The sequence below is a fragment of the Sinocyclocheilus anshuiensis genome, unplaced genomic scaffold, assembly GCF_001515605.1.
Source record: "Sinocyclocheilus anshuiensis isolate Anshui unplaced genomic scaffold, SAMN03320099.WGS_v1.1 scaffold80, whole genome shotgun sequence".
NCBI lineage: Eukaryota > Metazoa > Chordata > Actinopteri > Cypriniformes > Cyprinidae > Sinocyclocheilus > Sinocyclocheilus anshuiensis.
In genome coordinates this window covers 435,202-456,924 of record NW_015554102.1, presented here as the reverse complement: position 1 = coordinate 456,924, position 21,723 = coordinate 435,202, and the positions used below count along the sequence as shown (strand labels likewise).

Here is a 21,723-nt window from a genome sequence, read left to right as displayed (position 1 = left end):
GGGATCAGGGGGTGGAGACGGGTAGGTTTAGGTATATGTAAGGTGGGAGGAGTTGGATCTGGATCTTAGAGACAGATAGACGCGACGAATACGTACAAAAACACTGCGACTCACAAGACAAAAAACACGAAACCACCTTTCTATCGGGAGAGAGAGAAGCCGCAGCGTGTGAACGCGCCGCCATTTTGGACACTTCCCTTGTGGACACACATCTTGTGTTCTGCAGTGAGGACCATCTCGAGTTTACACGTTTTGATATCCACATATTCAAGAAATTACAGTGGTTGTAGCATTTCTGTCTTTAAGAAATGGCCAAATATTTAAGATTAAGTGGGAATTTGAATGAAATCAGGGGTCTCCAACACGTCGCTCGCTAGCTACCAGTAGCTCGTGGCCTGACTGGAAGTAGCTTGCCAAGACATACTTGACATATCGGCCATGAGGTTATTTTAATTATCCTGTTTCATATTTTAATTGTCAATATTTTAAATAATTTAGACCCATATTTGATTATCGTGATTTGAATCACAGTAAATACTGCACAACTTTAATCAAAGTTTAGAGTCTCACGCAGGCGCAACACGCAAAGAAAAGTTTTGTTTTGTGTGAAAACATGACTGAAGGCAGACTGCTGAGGGAAATTATACACTCTAAAAAATGCTGGGTTAAATATAACCCAGCGCTGGGTTAAAAAGGGACAAACCCAGCTATTGGGTTGTTTTGACCCAGCGGTTGGGATGTTTTGAACCCAACCGCTGGGTCAAAACAACCCAATAGCTGGGTTTGTCCCTTTTTAACCCAGCACTGGGTTATATTTTAACCCTAATTTTTAGAGTGTATGAAAGAATGTACTGTATGATTGAAATATTTGTATGAATGTATAATAGGAAACCAACTCTCTTCAGAAAGGTTTTGATGGCATTTGTTTTCCATCTTCCCTCCATGTAATGCGTAATAAAGCAGTGTTTAGAAGCCCAGCGCAGCTTTGTTTACAGAGGTTACCATGGAAACAGCTCTGTTCTGCAGTTCATAAGCACCATATGCCATCAAACTGTGGATTTACAAATTAATTTAGTCTGCATGCCATATTTTTGTTCAGACCAATGCGAGAATCGGACCAAATTTTTTTTGTAAATCTTAACCGGTCGATGGAAAATAGGCTACCTCAATTGTTATCAGAAGTGTTGAGATTTTTAGAATGCACATTAGCTTATGTAGAACTGTGTATGGAGCAGATAAAGTTTAATTTATCATTCTGAAAAAAAATAAACAAAGATTTTAAGGCTAAAATGTTATAATTGTATTTTTAAAAAATGGTCAAAACTTTATTTGAACATGTAGTACGTCAGTAGATAACGTTATGAATATTTTTTGTTAGTTTAAAATGTTAATGTTTTTATTTCACTGTTTATGCAAACAAAAAGTGCATAGTGCTGCTAATTTTTTTGGGCTTCTGTCATAAAACTTGGTTAAATGATTACAGTGTGTGTATCAGTACTTTTTTTATATATATTTCCAGCACATTTTAACAATGCTGTGTATAACAGTTTGGATTGATACATTATTTAAGAGATTTAAGTATTGTGTAATATAGTAGCTCCCGAATGAAATAAGGCTGGAGACCCCTGAATTAAATGTTGTTTAGTCAATATTAAACAAGGATTAGATTGCGCAGTAAAGTGTAAAACAATCATCGGGCTGTTGGCACCCTCTGCAGGCATTTGTTGTAATACAACAATTATAATACATTAGCTTGTTTAAAATACATTATGTATAAAACCATATGATTTCTTTTAAACTAATTATTATTGCCTCATTGCTATTATATATGTGTTATAAGTAATTTTAAAAGATGTTGTTTTGTAAGGTCTATTTTTATTACTACAAAAAACATTAGAATTACTCGATTAATCGTCAGAATAATCGACTGATTACTCGATTACCAAAATAATCCTTACTAATTAATTTATTTTAATTTGAATAGTTTTAATCATTTTAAATTTTATTATAATCTCCTCAATACTAAGCAGCTTTCATTGAAAAATGGAGCACTGGCAACAGCCCACTCAGCAGAGGCTGTATCTCATTTCACATGCAACAGGGCATTGACAGCTGCTATTTAAAGGCATAACAGCAAAATAAATAAATAAATAATTCAAAGGGTCATAGAGATAGTTATAAAAAAATTTATTATGACCATTTCTGGAACAAAATAAGTTGTCTAACATTATAAGAGGACTGTGGCAAAAAGAAACAAAAACAAAAAAATAAAAAAGTATGATTTATAAAAGATCATTCTAGTATTCAAAATTGTGCAACTCACATTATCTGATCGTATACATTTTTTGAGATAACCTTTTAATGCTGCCAGCTTTCTAGAACACACCAGTTTAGGCAGGTAGAGCATTTAGTGCATCTGAGGAAAATTTTATGTCCTCGTATATTAAACACAAAGGCACATGACTTTACCTTGACATGTCTCTGTATAGACACGCATTGCTCATGATTGGCCTTACTTGACAGCACTCATAGGGGACAAAACAAGCAGCTGCCAAAACCTGAACCCTAAAATTGGGCCATAACCCTGTAGGCTCATATTTGTGTCATTCTAATTTAGCGCTCCTAATTAAGCATCAAGGGCCTTTGCGTTTGTCATCCGGGGGTAGAATAAGCCACTCAGTGTTGGTATTTTCAGGTCTGTAAAAGCGTGATGTCCTCTCTGCTCTTGAAAGTTGTGCAGCACACTATAAAGGCCTCGCGTGCCCTCTCGTGATGCCTCCTAGATTATCCTCCGTCATGCTTACCACGTTAATTAACAGCGGCACAAACATCGTTTGACAGTGTTCAGCTGTGCGTCAGGCAAGATTTTGATTTGTCCGATCAGAAACCTTAAAATTACCTTTCAGAGAGCAGGTTGCACTGTAGACAACTTTAATTTTAATCTTATTGAAGGCTGAATGGCTTCGACATTCTAAGTAAGTTCCTCGCCGGCGTGCCACAAGTTCAGATTTAATGACGTACTTCATGAGAGCCAGTCACCAGCAATCACAGCTTTGCAGGTGAAAATGAAACTCAAAAGTGAAGGCTGTCAGAGGGAACAGCTTGGCTGCTCTGAAGTCTACCTTCACTGGGGGACGTTCCCTGTCCATTCTCATCACATCATTCCCAGCTCATTCACTTCATTCTGCCCGTCTGTGGAAAAGATTGCTTTGGGCTAAAATTAGCCATCATTCCTCCCAAGGCTGCACAAGGACACGCGAGCGTATGCGGTCATGTCTTTCTGCCTCTTGGCAGCGCTCTGAATACCCATTCATGAGAATAATTATAATACTAATGATGATTTTTATGTAGTTATGTTTCTTGTATTTAAATTGGGCCCATTTTTAGCTAACTGGAGAGTGGAGAATTTGACCTTGACTTGATGAAAAAGGAAAACTTAACCATGTGTGAAGATTGTTTAGTTTGTGTCAGTACTGGTGTCAGGACTCAGTGTTTATAATGAAGGAGCAGTATTTGTTTAACTGGAACTAATTTTCTTTCTTTCTTTCTTTCTTTCTTTCTTTCTTTCTTTCTTTCTTTAACCTGGGTGAGCTTTTTTCACCAGATAAAAACAGTGTTGTCCATTTCACGTCATTTCAATCATTTTATTAAAATTAATTTTTAATTTGAGCAAACACTGTTCTAAAAGTATTTTATATATTAAACTAGTATATTTTTATGTAGCATATTTTATTTTTTTTTTTCATTTTATTTTTGATTGTACTATATAATCTGTGTTAAATCCATTACTAGATTTGCAAATGTTTTACAAAAAAAACAATAATAATAATTGCTTCATTACATTCATGTTTTTAATATCTAGGGCATTTTTCATACATTTGGTGGCATTTTTGCCCTGCATTATTCCGTGGCCCTGGTCAGTACTGTTCTTTTTTTTATACTTTGAGATATAATATTTAATAAAGTTAATCAATTACTGTATTTTCTTATTAGTAAGCATATAATTAATTGTTAATGTAATTAAGTTTTTCTCTTGTTAGCTAGCCTTTAATCTTTTTGTTGTATCGTCCATGCTAAATAAATATTTTGCAGTTAAAATTCTCCCAGTATAGAATCTTAATGACTACAATTATGATATTTCTTAGTTATCTACAGTTACAGTAAGTCAGAAGAAAAGAAAGGTTTATAGAGCTGGTAGTAATGTTTCTGTTGCTATATGATTCATGTAGACATATTTGGAAGATGATAAAACAAGTAATGGAACCTAAAAAGTTAACATTTTGTTTCTTATTTAATCTCTACCCCTTTTTCTTTCTCTCAGTCCGAATTTGAGACAAGGTTATAGTTGGTTATTTGCTAAATTGAAAATCATGATTGTGTTATTTTTTCCTGGACCTACTTCTGCTCTTTCTTTTCCAGTCAAGTGTGGAAAAAAGCTCTTCTCGGCAAGATGCTTTTTCTTTTATCACTGCACATGGAAAATCCCTTTTCTTCTGACTCTGATTCTCTCTTTCTCTGTGTTTTTCCTCTCATGTGCTGCAGGAGATTTCAGACATGGATGTGCAGGAGCTGGTGATGAAGTCTATAGGTCGCCTGACCCTGGTGAGACAGGCCTTCCTTCTCCCGCAGAACACCAGCCAGCGCTGCGTCCAGAACAACCACCGCATCAACACGTCCCTCTGCGACCCCAAAGACCCAAAGGCACAGAAGTTAGAGGTGTGATTCATTCCCCCATACTCATAACTCATGCATTCAAGTTAATCATGAATCATTTGCCTTCATTTCCTTTATTGATTGTGTCCATTAACTGTCATCATTAGCCTTTGAGCTAACTTCCTTAGAAAACTAGAAAATGTCAATGTGAAAATTAGCAATCTTGTTTTGCTGGGTTTTCAGTTGTGCCTGTGGGTGCCATTCCTGTTTTCTACTATTTATCCAACTAAATGTATTTTCCCACATGTAAATTTACACAATAGACAACATAAATTAACAGATGTGTTGTGTATTGAGCCACATTCATTGGCTCAATACACAACACTGCATGGTATGTCAATACACATTTTTTCAAAAGCCCTACTCTATATGAATTCATAGTTGCGTGGGTATATGTTGGTAGCGACAAGGCAAATATATATTTTCAGCAGGGCCAAGAGATATTTTTGATATTCACAAAACAGGACGATGATTTTAATACCTTTATTATTTGGTCATGAAGTTACCAAAATAATGTGTCATTACATTAGTTTCACAATTCCTTCTTGTCTTTAGCAAATGTGTTCAACAGAGATATTTTAATAATCTCTATGATTTAAAGTTCAGTAGCAAAAATGGCATTAAAGTTGAAAAGTTTGCGTTATCAATTTACAGAGGTCTCTGCATGGTTTTAATAAAAAACATACAGTATGTAGTATGTAAATACTGGTGTTTATTGCCTTATATGTTGGTATCCATAAATTAAAATGATTAAATAGTCTGAATAATATATGTAGTAAAAACACTTTCATGTATAACACATATGTAGTAAAAACATGCCTTGAAGATTTTTTGTTTTTTTGATTGTTTTTTTTTTTACAATATTTATACTGGCTGTTTGGTTGAAATTGTGTTTAAAAATGTTTTTAAAACCTTTTTTATAGAAAAACATATAATCAGAATCAGAATCAGAATGAGCTTTATTACCAGGTATGTTTACACATACGAGGAATTTGTTTTCGTGACAGAAGCTTCCACAGTGTAACAGAATGACAGTGACATTCGCTCAGCAGTCCGGACTACCCTCTGTAGTCTTCTGAGGTCAGATTTGGTAGCTGAGCTGAACCAGACAGTTACAGAAGTGCAGAGGACAGATTCAATGATGGCGGAGTAGAACTGTTTCAGCAGCTCCTGTGGCAGCTGGAGCAAAATAACTATTGCTATTTCTTAGAATATTAATCAACAAATGAGGCTAGATCTTAAAATTCACTTTTAAGTGAGTAATTGTTGTTATTTTGAACTTTGTTTGTATCCACATACTTTTTGGGGCCACTATATGTATTGAATTTCATCAAAAGCTAGAAAAATATTGAGTTGTAATTCAGCCATTATTTTCAGTATGTGAGATATGAGGGGACATGTGCTCTTCTCCATGTAATGTTGAATGCATACTGTATAAGCAGCTCATGTTTGATGTTAAGGATTCAGTTTTGCTCAGTATTCAGGAGTCCAACCCTATTTTACCCTGCACTGAAGCATATCACATCCCTCTTTCTCGACATATATCCCACCCTCCCTTTGGAATACTCCTTTGCACCTCCCGTTCCCTTTAGACCACCGATCACTCATTTTCTCTGGAGAGACCCACTAACTCCTGCACTTCAAATAGACTTAATGGATTTCCCTGGTCAGCCGATCTTCTCCCCCCTGAATTTAACCCCGTCTTTGTCTGTTTACCCCCTTGGCAGTGGCAGCTTTGTTGCTTCGGTGGTCTCGACTCCTCCTGCAAATGCTATATCATGAAATAGCCTTCCCGAAAAACAGCCCACCCCAAAAATGCACTTTGTGTCCAAGGCATGAAACATAAATCAATAAGTAAGCCCTTTATGTTTTTGCTCTTGAAGATGAAAAATACAGCGAATGGAGAAAAGCCACACAGCTCGACGCTGTTGCTTGGTAGTCTTGTGGATCCTTGTCAAGTCTGCCTCTTTGGGTCATTGCTCTTTTTGTACGCCCATTCTCTCAGTATACGAAGAGTTGTTTTATGGGAGTCAGGAAGAGTAAACACAAGCTGCACCGGTGTTTCTGCTCTGTGTTGGGATGGCGAAGCCCATTCCCTTGAAAACTGGAGGATAAAATGCGAGAAACATAAGACGAGAGCGTCATCCCTGTCGACTCCATCTTCTTATTCTCCAGTCTGCTTTGAAGTCGAAGTACATATATACTGCGTAATTGGCAGTTAGTTTGTCGGCTCTCAAAGCCATTACAGCCTCATACCTGAGCCAACCGAGTGTGACTCCTAACATAATTAGAATAGCCTTTCCTTTGTGCTTCTCTGTTTACTGGTGAAGATTTTTGTCAAGGCTATGGCTGTATGCGAATAGATTACCTGAACGGATTGCGTTGATAGCGAGAGGTTTTTCTCAGCTATTTGTCAACATGGTTGGGATTACTCAGACACTCGATACAGTGTCAAGTATGCGGGAGCAGCGCGTGTTAATAAACAATGCTGGAAACCTAATGACCGCTTCACTCTATTTATTACCTTCTCATTAAAATGGAGACAACACTCGGGCTAGATCAGAGCCATGCAATCAATCAGAGCGGAATTAACTTTCTCCTTTGTGCTGACATCACACGATGTGTTAGAGCTTGTGTATGAGTGAAGTTGCCAGTTGTCTTTTATAATGCAGAACCGTATCTAAGGTAACAGTGTTGTGTGCTATTTGAATGCTTTTGGCCTTTCATTTCTTCAAGTTTTTTTTTTTTTCACTACCAATCAAAAGTTTCAGGTTGCTTTTTGAAAAAATTTTTTTTTTTTTTAAACTGAAACTGTTTTGTAAATTAATATATATTAAAAGGTCATTTATTCCTGTGATGACAAAGCTGAATTTTTAGCAGTTATTGCTCCAGTCTTCAGTGTCGCATGATCTTTCAGAAATCATTCTAATATGCTGATTTAGTGCTCAATACATTTTTCTTATTATTAATGTTGAAAAAAAGTATGTGGAAACAATGATAATTTTTTTTCCATGATTCTTTGAATAGAAAGTTCAACAGAACAACATTTATTTGAAATAGATTTTTTCTAACACTATAAGGGCCAGATTACTAAACAGGGCAAATTAACGCTAGAGCGCAATTCCATAAAAGTGCTGATGGGAGGGGAAAATTCTCCAGGTGATTTACTAACAATGCGCACATTAAAGTACACAGATGCAGCCAGATCATTTCCATAATGACCAGCACAATCTACCAAGAGCAGCGCAAATCACCACCTGCTTTAAGACATGCTTTTTTTGGGCGTAAAATATTGGCGCAAATGCCAGTAATTTGACGAGTGCAAACAGTAGTAGACCACGTTGCGTGATTCATTTTAATACTCTCCTTACATAAATTTTGCATCTGAAAGGGAAACTCCTACAAATGCATATTCAGTAAGGTCAGGTGCAAAAAATAACTGTGTCCATGCCTTTTTAGCGCCAATTCTTCACTGCTCGTCTTTAGTAAATCCTGACAGTACTATTTTAACGCCAAAAGACAGTTTGCGCTGGCGCAAGCTGTTAGTAAATCTGGCCCAAAATGTCTTTACTGTCAGGTTTGATCAATGTAATGTGTCCTTGCTGAATAAAATTATAAATATTACAGTATTGAATATTAATTTTAAAAAACTGACCTCATACTTTTGAACAGAGTGTACGTACATTTTGTTTAAAATGTCAGTTGTCATGCATGTTTTACTTAAATTTCAGATAGAGATTAAGAGTATCCTATATTTTCCCAGAATAGGAACAGAGCAGTATGCATTTACTGTATGCTACAAAACTCAATACACAGACTCCATATATTGATATCTTGACAAAAAGCCATTTTTGGCCCCGCCTGTTTACATTTACTTGAGACAAAATTGACTATTTACATTAAAACCATGCCAAGATGACCAAATAAAAAATGTATTGTATGGTTGCAATTGATGTCCCAAGTCAGACAAGAACACTAAAGCCTGTATGCATAGTCAAGCGTATCATGCTGGAAATGACAGGTATTAAGTGTGTTTTTTTTTTCTGTTGCTTATTAAACTCCATTGTCTTCCAGGGCTTGTTCAATGTGTGCAGCCTGTTGTCATTTCCACTGTAGAGACCTTTCATCCCAGCTGTACCCACTCAGACATAAATCTTTTTCTTGTAAGAGAATATTAATCTGGTGTCTCTGGCTTTCTGTGCTCACGTCGTCTGTTCCTTTTCTTTTTGTGTCTTTGTTTCCCTGCTGCTTTTTGTCGTCTTGTCAGATCACCAACCGCTACGTCTACGACACGGTGCTGCTGCTGGCCAACACTTTCCACAGGAAGCTGGAGGACAGGAAATGGCACAGCATGGCGAGTCTTTCGTGCATCCGCAAGGGCTCCAAACCCTGGCAGGGTGGCAAGTCTATGCTGGATACCGTGAAGAAGGTACAGTACTGTACAGGACTTTACGATAAACATGACCTGCTGGCCAGGATCAAGCTACTTGACAGAAATGTGCCTTGCAAACTTAAACTTTTGGTTTTCTGTAAAGTATTGAATATTGATGTTGTAAAATCTACTGATTTAAACTTATTACCAAGGTAGAGTTATTCAGACATACAGGTAGATTGTGAAATTGAGTAGTCATAGTCTTGAAAGCATTTTTGGTAACACTTACATAAAGCCTTTATGTATAATGCATTATAAAGGGTTATTAAAGGGTATAATGCATTGTAATTATTCACAATGTGCATTGTAATACATTATATCTTGTAAATAATTATAACTGAATTTAAAATACATTTAAATTGATAAGATATGGTTACAATTATTAATGAGATTAACGCAAACAAACTGGTCCGAGCTCAGAACAGATTTACTCAGGAACTAAAGTTGATTTTGGGACGCTGTTACTGCACAGCGCTGCGAGATTCAGCGAGAAGCGTTTGAATTCTGCACAGAAATCTCTGTTATAAACAGATCAAATGGCGCGGACATAGAAAACCAGAAGCTTTAACGCTAACTGTAACCATGGTGTTGCAGAAATAGTCAAATGTTATTACATTATTCATTTCAGGGTTTGTACTACCTTTTGAGAGAGAAATTCAAGCAATTTTCAATGACTTACAAGCATTTCACACAACTGTTTCCAGCACTTTAAAGCTCCTAAATTATCCAATTTGAATGTTATAAATATACTGCAGTGAACAAACACTTATGTAAAATTAAAAAATACAACAAATCACCATTTTAACCTTTAGATGGCAGCAGAGGAGCACTTATTGCTTTATTACTCATTAATTTATACTTTTTCCTTTATATTTTGAAATGATAAAATAACAATTTTAAAATCATTATTATACAATATCAAATCATCAAGAAATCAGATTTTGTCAGAGTTTCGCTCTTTTTTGTGTATGAAGTAAAAAACGTCACAAAGTGCTTTGAAAAACAAACTTTTCTTCAGTTTGCGACTAAATCACATATAATCACTTGTTGGTCAAGTTGTTGGTCAGTTTCATATAAGACTATAGGAGAGTAATGGTACATTTAATAAGAGTACAATATATATATTTTCTACATAAAAATTAGATTTTGCACATGTTACTGTTGTTAATAAAATATATTTTGTAAGCTTCCCAACTCAAGCTTAGTGCTTTACTGTCAGTTGTGTATAAACATGAAATAAACAAGAAATGAACAATAATAATATTATTAGTAACTGCACTTATTAATGCAAAACCATAGTAATTTTAATATATGAAGAGTTTGGTTCCAAAACGCTATAAATCCATTTTGATTCATTTGAGTAAAAATGTGTTTTCTTTACCGAGAAAGTGGCAAGAAGAAAACCACTATTTTCTGTTTCAAACTTTCACATAGCATCTTTTAATCAAAGTGCCGCCTTTACTGTCTAGAGTGCGTGGAATGGTGCGCTGTGATTGGTTGAGCGGATATATCGCATTCTGCAGAGAAGAGAGACTGGCGTTTGTTGCAGTTTGGAAAAACTCTGCGGATATCGCATTTTACGTAAAATTTTTAATTTACTTTTCAATACCGACCAGATACAATACTGATTTTTATACCATAATACCATATTTGTCATATCTCTCTGAAATTAAAAGAATACTGCACATTGTAATCTCTATGAGTTAAGTCTATTTATACATCAGGAAAAAAAATATATTATCAGGAAAAAAAAAATAATTGATGGTTATTTATCAATTAATTTATTTATTGCAATATTTTTGGATGTATTCAAATTTAAAACATTATTTTTGAGTTTTATTTTTATAAAAAACATGAAAACATTTCCTTAAAGGATTAAAATGTAAAAATCAGCCACCATCCAAGTGGAAAACAGCCGGTTTGGTGAATTGGATCAATTAATTATTTTGATATGAATCACAATAATGATTCATTCATGAATCAGACATCACTACTTGCAGCCAGATCTAGGGCACATGCCAAGATTTTTAGTGAATGAAGACTTCAATTTTGGTCTGTTTGTCACACACAATTATCGTATTGGCTTGAGAAGACTAGAAATATAGCCTAGTGCACAAGTAATATGTACTACTTTTATACAGTTTTTTCCCTCCATTTTTATAGCTTTTGAGCACCAGTCTCAATCACTTTCACTATATGTAAAAAGTTCTATAGAAGAAAGAAAGTAATACAGGTTTGGAATGACGTGAATAACGAATGTTCATTTTTGGGTGAACTATCCATAGCATTTAATGGCATGGCATTCAGGCACATAAATACATTGTTAAAACTATAAAGGCCTGTGAAAATGTTGGCAGTATGAAGCAAAACGTGACCAACAGAAAAGTTCCTAACACTGAGCCCTGCTGTGATTAAAGAGATGTGTTTGAGTGGAAGTTTGACCTTGGATGCATTTGCATTGGAAACCGAATGACTGTTTGGTTTTGAGGACCGTAATGAGTCTCTATCTGGGTGCCGGTTGGGGAGAGGGGGGATGTTGTGGTACAGTGAAACTCTCCTCCCTTCTGTCTGCCTGGTGTACAGCAGGGCCACAGAAATGGCTCACTGCCTGGGGTGAGATGACAGTCGATGTTACAGGGCTAGTGACTGAGTGCTGGTTTAACACCGTACTTGGTGGGGAACGGCTTTACCCCCTAAGGGATGTACTGTTCCTCCTGTATCCACATGTATCTGATCCTCCCTGCCATCCCACAGTAGAGATATCACCTCTCGGCTGGCTCTCACGTGTGTGACAGTGGTATTAAAGCAGATAGGGCGATTTATTCAGACACTGGGTGACCGCAAGAACACACTGGCTCGTACCACCTTGGAATCTGCCTAGATTTTAACAACCTCGTTTCGAAGGGATGTCTGGGAGCACAGGCATGCAATATATAAATATATTGAAATGGCACAGAGTGTAACATACTTATTTTACTGTACATCAGCTGCATAATGGCCTTGTATTCAATTCCCACAGGACTGTTTGGACTGGAACATTGCTTTACAGCTTAATTAGGGGACGTTTGTGTGTATCGGCTTTATAAAGCAGCAGTTGGTGAACTCGTTTGGAAAGCGCTCATCAGCTTTTATAATTGGCTGTCTAATTCGTTCTGTCAGCACTGGTATTGGTAGAGTGAATTTACAACAATTATATCTCTGTTCATGTGGGTTGTCGCTGGGCAGGGCATGTTTTGGATGCGGTTTAGGACTGGGGATTTTTGTAGGTTGAAATGATGCTGTGGAGTTATTTTGGAGTTCAAATTAAGGGTGCTGACAAAAAAATGGGAGGACAAGAGCGAGGCCTTTTTGCTCATAGAGACAGTAGAGAGAGGAGGAAAAAATGGTAGGGACAAGAGGGGCATAATCAGCAAATTTCACAAGTTGGACTCAAAACACTCATCAGCTACATGAGCTCTATACTGTAATATGTTGGAACATGTGCACAAACCACTGTGCCACGCTCTGATTTAAGGCATTAAAGAGATTTTCTTCCCGCTTTATGACATAAAATTTGCACCCCAAGGGGTCGAGGTTATTAAATATAAACTATTTATTTATTTTAATTTTGTGATGTAAAATATTTCTAATGGCAAAGCTGAATTTTTAGCCCTCAGAAATCATTCTATTTTGCTTATATGCTGATTTGATCTTAAAAAAGCATTTCTTATAATTATTAATGTTGAAAACAGTTATGCTGCTTTTTTGTATAAATCGAGAAACGAGATTTTCAGGATTCCTTGATAACTAGAAAGTTAAAAAACATAATTAATTTGAAACAGAAATCTTTTGTCACATTGTAAATACCTTTATTGTGACTTTTAAAGGGGTCATATGATGCTTTTTTAAAGATCATAACTTCAGGGATCTTATCTATTTACAATCAGCTTGTAACACTCCAAAGAGAACGGAAAACTTGAAATCGCATCATATGACCCCGTTAATCAATGTAATGCATCCTTTCTGAATAAATATATATATATAAAAAAAAAACTTCTTGACCCCATACTTTTGAATGATAGTGTATGTTTATTATTATTATTATTATTATTATTATTATTATTACATTGTAAATGCCTTTATTGTCACTTTTAATCAATTTAATGAATCCTTTCTGAATAAAAGTATATAAAAAAACTTCCTGACCCCATACTTTTCAATGATAGTGTATATTATTATTATTATTATTATTATTATTATTGGATACTTAAAGAATAGCACACAGAGCATAAATGATACATTAAAAGACCTCCCTGGTGGCACCATTCTGTCCATTTTGTTTGACTGGTCTGACTGGGTTGACACAACAGCATTGACTCAACCAATGGTGTGGCTTACGGGCGGGACTTTCTAGCTGATGACAGCAGTGTGTTAAAGCCCTATTTTGCAGTTCTCTGCGGTGCCACTAGTGGGGTGATAATTACACACATATATAATGTGTAAGTGGTTAATGAGACATTTTTATCCACATGGTTTTCATTAGATGGCAGCCATGTCAAACACATGTCAAACTTAATCATTTGATTTATACATCACTTTGTTTTTGTTTTTTTGCAGGGAGGTGTAAGTGGTCTGACCAGATTGCTGGAGTTTAATGATAACGGCACTAACCCCAACATCTACTTTGAGATCCTGGGCACCAACTATGGAGAGGACCGCGGCCGTGGAGTCAGCCGGGTAATAAACATCCCACTCAAACCCACAATATCAGTTTCGACGTTTCAGAAACACAATTGTCTTAATTCAAAGAGCTTTTGGATTTTAATTGATAATCACAGAAGCCTAATGAATTCCATCAGCCTCCCTCAGAGAGCGCAGTGCATCAGCACGAATTGTTTATCAGTTTTTCTGTTGTTTGCTCGTCTGTTCATCTCAGCTTTGGTGAAGTGAGGAGGTAGTTAAGCAGCAGTAACATAAGAGTCGTCCCCCAGTGATCCGCAAGATAATTAATCTGTTCTTTCCATTTGTTTGTCGTTAATTACTTTAGTCATATTTATGTGTATTTGCTCATTCAAATATTGGTCCTAATCTGTCTCTGTCTTCCCCCACGGAATGTGGATCAATTGCTCATGACAGAACGGCAGCTTTGGAGCTGAATAATGTGCGGATCAGGCTATGCTCCCTGATGGGGATACCCCAATCTCCACCCGTCTGGAGAAATAAGTTGGACTTGTTTATTTAACTGAAATAAATTAAATAACTGATTTGCGTCAGTTGCTGATCAGGAAGTCATTTATACGTTCCTTGTGGTTACACAAAAGCACTCTGTCGCACTTTTTATCATTTAGGTTGCAAATATCTGAGATTTCACTTTGATTTCTACAATTTTGAAACAGTCAATGAAAAGGTTATTTATTATGCAGTAGTTAAAAACACAAATTAAATTGAAAGCCACTTTCTGGTACACTAGTTTTACAGCACAGTTTATCAGAGCAGAAAGCAAATGAACCTACCGTAGCTAGTGGAGTTGGTGTAAACAGGGTCCGAAATGAACAATCCCCAAATGGCTTTGGTGAGTAAATATAATTGTTATTTGCATGCTAATCAGTCACTTCATGAACTGCAACATTATTTATTTATTCTTTTTTAAAGGCATAGTTCACCCAATCATAAGAACAGCTGTATAAACTCTCATTCTGACAGCACCCATTCACTGCAGAGGATACACTGGTGAGCAAGTTATGTAATTCTAGATTTCTCCAAATCTGTTCAGATGAAGAAACAAACCCACCTTCATCTTGGATGGCCTGAGGGTAAAAGCTTTTAGTAAATTTTCATTTTTGGGTAAACTATTTCTATAAAAATCTGACCCATACTAGTGTAAGCAATGTGATCTGATATGAGATGTTAATCAGATGGTCAGTGATTGTCCTTGAGGACTCCGGTGTGCCAAAGTCCACAGACAACCATCAGATAACAGGCTAGAGTCCTTTAATAACGCCACTTCCTCTCATCCACTGGAACTCACTGCAACCTCACTGCCATCATGCACAAATTAAATTGTCAGATTTCATTAAAGATAATAGTCTCTGACACAAACAAGATCAGTGCTGCACTTCCAAAAGATGAAATGAATATTTTAAGTATAAAGTAATTACATTAAGCAAGTTTCTTTAATCAGAGTGGATAATTGCGGACGGCTTGTTATAATGGCTTCTGCTCACTACTGTTGGGAAAGCGCATGAAGAAATGTTTAGTTTGAGTTTGCAGTAAAGAGGCCACCTGTGTTCCGTACAGTTCCTTACCCTTGTTTTGATTTTATTAATGATTATATTGAGCTTGAAGCTTGAATGATAACGCCATTTTAAGCCATACATATACTGTATATATTAAATGGCAGTTGTTAATTTAAATATTTTGGATAAAGACTTTTAGATGTTCATAAAATATATAAAATTCTAAAATAAGTTAAAGGGATAAATTTACCCCAAAATTGAAAATTTCCTTTATTAATTACTCACCATGTCGTTCCAAACCCGGAAGACCTTTGTTCAACTTCGGAATACAAATTAAGATATTTTTGATGAAATCAGAGAGTTTTCTGACCCTGCATAGACAGCAATGCAACTACCATGTTCAAGGCTCAGAAAGGTAGTAAGGACATTGTTAAAATAGTCCTTGTGACATCAGTGGTTCAACTGTAATTTTCCATGTCAGTCTTCACCACGTGTTCATGAGAGTATCACGACACATGTGTGTGATGCTGTTGACGCAGGAGCTGGCGTTCTGACATAGAACACATGGACTATTTTAATGATGTCCTTATACCTTTCTGGGCCTTTAATGTGGTAGATGAGTTGCTGTCTATGCAGGGTCAGAAAGCTTTTGAATTTCATCAAAAATATCTTAATTTGTGTTCAGAAGATGAACAAAGGTCTTATGGGTTTGGAACGACATGAAAGTGAGTAAATAATGACAGAATTTTCATTTAAACATTGGCCAATGATGATTCTCAAAGAAACTGGACTTGGTTTGTTAGCAACAACAACTTTCACGTGCATCTGGTAACAGATAAATGGCAGATAAACTGTGTGCTATTTCAGTGTTGTTATGTGCTTATAAGAGAAGAAACTGTTAAATAAAGTCTTTATTTTTGTTTTCTTTGTGCACAAAAAGTATTCTCATAAAATTACGGTTGAACCACTGATGTCACATGGACTATTTTAACCATGTCCTCACTACCTTTCTGGGCCTTGAACATGTCAGTTGTGTTGCTGTCTATGGAGGGTTAGAAAGCTTTTGAATTTCATCAAAAATATCTTAATTTGTGTTCAGAAGATGAACAAAGGTCTTATGGGTTTGGAACGACATGAAAGTGAGTAAATAATGACAGAATTTTCATTTAAACTATCCCTTTAAGATGGCCCTTGAGGTTTCCTTGAAGCAAAATCACGTTTTTTATATATAAAATGTATCTTTGAGTTAAGGTTATTTTTCTTACCCTGTTAGTTATAATTTTTTAACTATAAATCAAATGAAACGTAATGAAGTTTATGATTAAGCAAGAAACTTGGCCACTCAATTTTAAGTAAATTTATTTTGTTTTAATGAAGTTTAAATATTTCATGTACTAATTAAGAACTGATTTGTGCTATTTCAGCCCCTCTTTATAAAGTATCTTGTTTGTTTATTTCTCGGTGAACAATCTATATTTACACTGGCTTGATAATTTGCAAACAAATAGTATAGATAATCAGAATGGCAGTTTTTCACAAGTGCTGTGCATATGTTGAAGCCACTTGTGTTTTAAACATCTCTCCAATTAACTGCTGTGTTTCCAGACATACGCAATGTGTTTCCACACTTGTTGACGTTGACCAGAAAACAAAACCTGTTTAATGTGACCCCCTGCTAACACATTAGCAGTAGTTATCTCAGCTTCCTCCTGTGAGGGGGATGTTTTCCAGCCTGCTGAATAACTCTGCAAACACTCTTGAGAGTCTTACTGAAAGAATATTTGTAGTTTTTCACTCCACATTTTAACAGTGTCACAACAGATTGCACAAACCCTTGGTCCCTTTTCATATGGTCAATTGTCCAGAACATTATCAGCCCCTTCTGAACAGGCTTTTTAATGGCTTTTGTTCCTAACATAGACTAGTTGGTGGGGTAATTGGTGTGAAGGTGACTCCAGGGTAATGAGTGATGGCCATATTTCAGCATCCTGCTTTACATCCTTCCACTGACCACCATCTCCAGCTCAGAGATTCAAATGGTGGCTGGTAGTTTTGATTTGATAAAAATTATATTATATACACTGCAATTTGAGTGAAAAGTTGAAAAAGAAAATGCTATAAGGTTTTAACATCTATGTTTTGCATTCCACAAAATCCTAAAATTTTGTTTATTTCCAGCTGTAATTTAGATTTTGAATCACTTTTTTGGGGCCCCCTGTGTATACACCACTACGGAGATATGTAGATATGTACTTTGTCCATATTTCCATTATAATGGTTCAAAGCAATCAGTCATAATTAGTTTTACCACCATGCAAGAATTAGTTTTCCACATCATTAAATCCATTGGCTACATTCGGCTCACCTCTCTATATATCAAAACATCTAAAAGCTTTACTGTGGCGTAATTGCTCGATTAGCCATTTTGGCTAATCATCCCTGCTGGGATACAAAATATTCTTTTGTTTTTGCCTTCATTGAAAATGTATTAGAGCACAGGTTGAGCAATCAGTGGGGATTATGTGATGGAGTTTGCGCTAATGTGAAAGTCCACTGAGCCGAAAGAGGTGGGAATATGTGCAGAGAAAAAGAAGAGGCTAGGTAGACGCCACTGGGAATAGAGAGGTAGGAAAGTCTATTACTAGCCAGCTTAACGTCCCTTCAGCATCAGCTACTCATTAACTATGCATGACCATCAGCAAGCACCAAGGTAGTTAAAACTTACATATAGAGTTTCTAACATCTGCTACATCATTAGCTTTGAAGCATATATTACAGATGAAAAGTTTGGGGTTGGTAAGATTTTCGTTATTTGAAAGAAGTCCTTCCATTATAATGGTTCAAAGCAATCAGTCATAATTAGTTTTACCACCATGCAAGAATTAGTTTTCCACATCATTAAATCCATTGGCTACATTCGGCTCACCTCTCTATATATCAAAACACCTAAAAGCTTTACTGTGGCGTAATTGCTCGATTAGCCATTTTGGCTAATCATCCCTGCTGGGATACAAAATATTCTTTTGTTTTTGCCTTCATTGAAAATGTATTAGAGCACAGGTTGAGCAATCAGTGGGGATTATGTGATGGAGTTTGCGCTAATGTGAAAGTCCACTGAGCCGAAAGAGGTGGGAATATGTGCAGAGAAAAAGAAGAGGCTAGGTAGATGCCACTGGGAATAGAGAGGTAGGAAAGTCTATTACTAGCCAGCTTAACATCCCTTCAGCATCAGCTACTCATTAACTATGCTCACAGCACCAAAAATAGTTAAAGGAACCGCTCACCCAATAAACAGGAGTTTACTCACCTGAATTTATAATTTACGTGTCATTTATGCGTCACTCAAATCAGTGGATTTTATCTTAACAAAAATGAAGAAAAATGTGTTATCCCAAATCAATAAAGGCTGCAGTGACCAAAGATGTTAATGATGTACACTACCAATCAAACGTTTGGCATCATTAGGATTTTTTTTTATGTTTCTGAAAAAGTCTCTTCTGTTCACCAAGGGTGCATTTATTTGATCAAAAATGCAGTAAAAACAGTAATATTGTGAAATATTATTACAATTTTAAATAACTGTGTTCTAGTTTAATATATTTTAAAATCGAATTTGTTCCTGTGATACAAAACTGAATTTTTAGCAGCCATTACTCCAGTCTTCAGTGTCACATGATCCTTCAGAAATCATTCTAATATGCCAAATTGGTGCTTAAGAAAGATGATTCGAAAACGGTAAAACTCAACTGTTTAACTCTAGGGGAGTTGGAAAATGAGCCTATTTTCAAAAATAGTGGAGTGTTCCTTTAATGTTGAAACAGCTGTGCTGGTTTTGTGGAAACGGTGATACTTTGTTTTCAGGATTCTTTGCTCAAAAGTTAAGAATCACAAAGCAAATAGAAATCTATTGTAAAATTATAATGTCTTTACTGTCACTTTTGACCATTTTAATGCATCCTTGCTGAATAAAAATATGAATTTCATTAAAAAAAAAAAAAAATCTGATTTTAGACATTTGAACAGTAGTGTAGTTTGCACAAGTAGCAATTCTGGGCTCTCTATCGCCATCTGTGGTTGAATTTGCTTGCGATGGAAAATATTTATTTTGCGCAGATGAATCGGATGGTTTAAGCTTACCGTCAAATGTGTGTGCCATCAGTTCGGATGTTGTTTTGCTGGCTAATTAAACCACGCCAGCTTTAGCTAACGGATTTAACAAGATTAACTTTCTTCATGACAGTAGTTGACCTGAACGAGAAAACTGACCTCAGAAAACAGTTTATGCTTTCAGCAGATTTAGGTTTGACACATTTCAGCATCACAAAACTGAGCTTACGTAGCTACAAGCGCCTGCATTTGCACACTTCGATCATTCTCAACAGTGAGCTACAAAGCATTTAAGACCTGAAACAAACTCTGTTTTGTGACTAGGTAAAGGCGACCCTCAGGGTATGGCCAGAGTAGTACAGCATGACTTTGAGTGTGTTATATTAATATTCGTAAATGGCCCTGGCACCTTTACGACAGGGTGATGTGCATGAATGTGTTCGCTGACGCGCAAGGCAAGGTTGTAGAAGCGCCTGTGTTAAATATGTGAAAACTGTACAGTGAGGTAAGATATCCCCTCGGGTCTGACTCTCCATTTCCCACAATTTTCCATTCCATTAGGTAGATTCAGATGTTCTTTGAGAGGAGCTGTCTCGGCCTGTAGGGTTGGAGGTAGAGGGAGAGAGAGAGAGCGGACGAGCAAGGCTATCATTGATTTGTGCTGCTTTAGAGCTGCACACTTTTTTTACCACATTTTGTCTAGACATCTCCCTGTAGATTGCCAATGTGTTAAATGCCTTGGGTTTCTCTTTTCAACTGCAGCCACTCTTCAATTTTCCAAGAGTAGAAAAGATATTTTCCTCCGCATGTGTGACAAGAATTGTATTATCATATTGTTAAACGAGGAAGTGATTGAATAGATATGGAAGAAGAGCTGGGCATAGCTGCGCTTTTGTTCGCTGCTGTCCCATATTTACTTCTTTGTTCCACACCACTCCTCACTTCCACTTTGTGGACTTATACAGAGATCTATTACTTTTTTTCCTGAAGGCGAATATGTATTTATTCTATTGAGCTAAAGTCCCTCTTGTTCGTGTATAGAATTTGGCTAGGAGAGTTTTCTTTAAGACAATCTCTTAAATATAATATTATAGAAATTTCAGATCACAATCCTGGTTGTGTTAAAGGGGTCATATGATGTTGCTAAAAAGAACATTATTTTGTGTATTTGGTGTAATGAAATGTGTTTATGCAGTTTAATGTAAAAAAAAAACACATTATTTTCCACATACTGTACATTATTGTTTCTCCTCTATGCCCCGCCTTTCTGAAACGCGTCGATTTTTACAAAGCTCATCGTTCTGAAAAGCGAGGTGTGCTCTGATTGGCCAACTATCCAGTGCGTTGTGATTGGCCGAATACCTCAAGCGTGTGACGGAAATGTTACGCCCCTCACCATACTGTGATGCCGTGTCCCGGAGCGATGAGACAAAACCAATAAAACCCATTATAAACGAGGCATTTGTTGCATCCAGTGGGGACATAATTATGAATTATAATGACTTATACTGTCTTATATAAATCTGAATATTTGATTTGAACTGTTCTGGAACAGTGTTGTAAATACAACTTAACCACTGATTTCTAGTCGTTTCCTCTTTTGGAAGGCCAAAGAAAGTATTTTCGCTTTCGCAACGAAACACATAGCGTCTTCACGACATGGCGGCGGTGGTTGCAGCAACAATAAAGTTACGCCTTCTTTCTTTGTGTGAACATTTGGGCAGCATTATGCAAATCTTCCCACACAGTGACGTAAACATGTGAGGGCGTGTTTGAACGAGAGGCATTTTAGGAGGGCATGGACCAGTCTTAACTTTTATAAAGAATATCTCTTTGGGTTTGAGACTTTAGTCTTTGCAACTTTAGGGATCTTATCTATTCACGAACAGCTTGTAACACTCCAAAAAGAAAGGAAAACTTGAAATCGCATCATCACCCTTTAATGAATTTAGGTTATAATGTGAATAAAGTCAGGTTAAACCTCTTTTGAGGTTTAAAAAATACACTTTTACTTGAACTGACAGTATAATATGTTTGGTCACTTTACTTACAAACTCAGAAAAAAAAGTACATGTACAAAAAGTACAAAAGTATGCACCTTGTTTACCTCTAAAGGTGCACATAGATACTGTAAAGGTACTTATTAGTACCTAAAGTGTACATGTTAGAAACTGATAAGGATACTGCCCCAGTGACAACTTTTTTACCTCTTTTTTCTGAAAGTGTAAAATACAAAATTGCGAAACCCAAAAGATT

General features: G+C 36.3%; 1 protein-coding gene across 1 annotated transcript in view; it reads left to right on the top strand.

Annotated features, from left to right (window-relative positions):
* The window catches only part of grid2 (glutamate receptor, ionotropic, delta 2), a 415,852-nt gene that overhangs the window by 282,439 nt on the left and 111,690 nt on the right, over positions 1-21,723 (top strand). Inside the window, exons 6-8 of the mRNA XM_016461892.1 lie at positions 4,543-4,716; positions 8,981-9,142; positions 13,742-13,861. Of these exons, the coding sequence (XP_016317378.1) occupies positions 4,543-4,716; positions 8,981-9,142; positions 13,742-13,861 (456 nt within the window). The remainder of the gene's footprint in view (positions 1-4,542; positions 4,717-8,980; positions 9,143-13,741; positions 13,862-21,723) is intronic.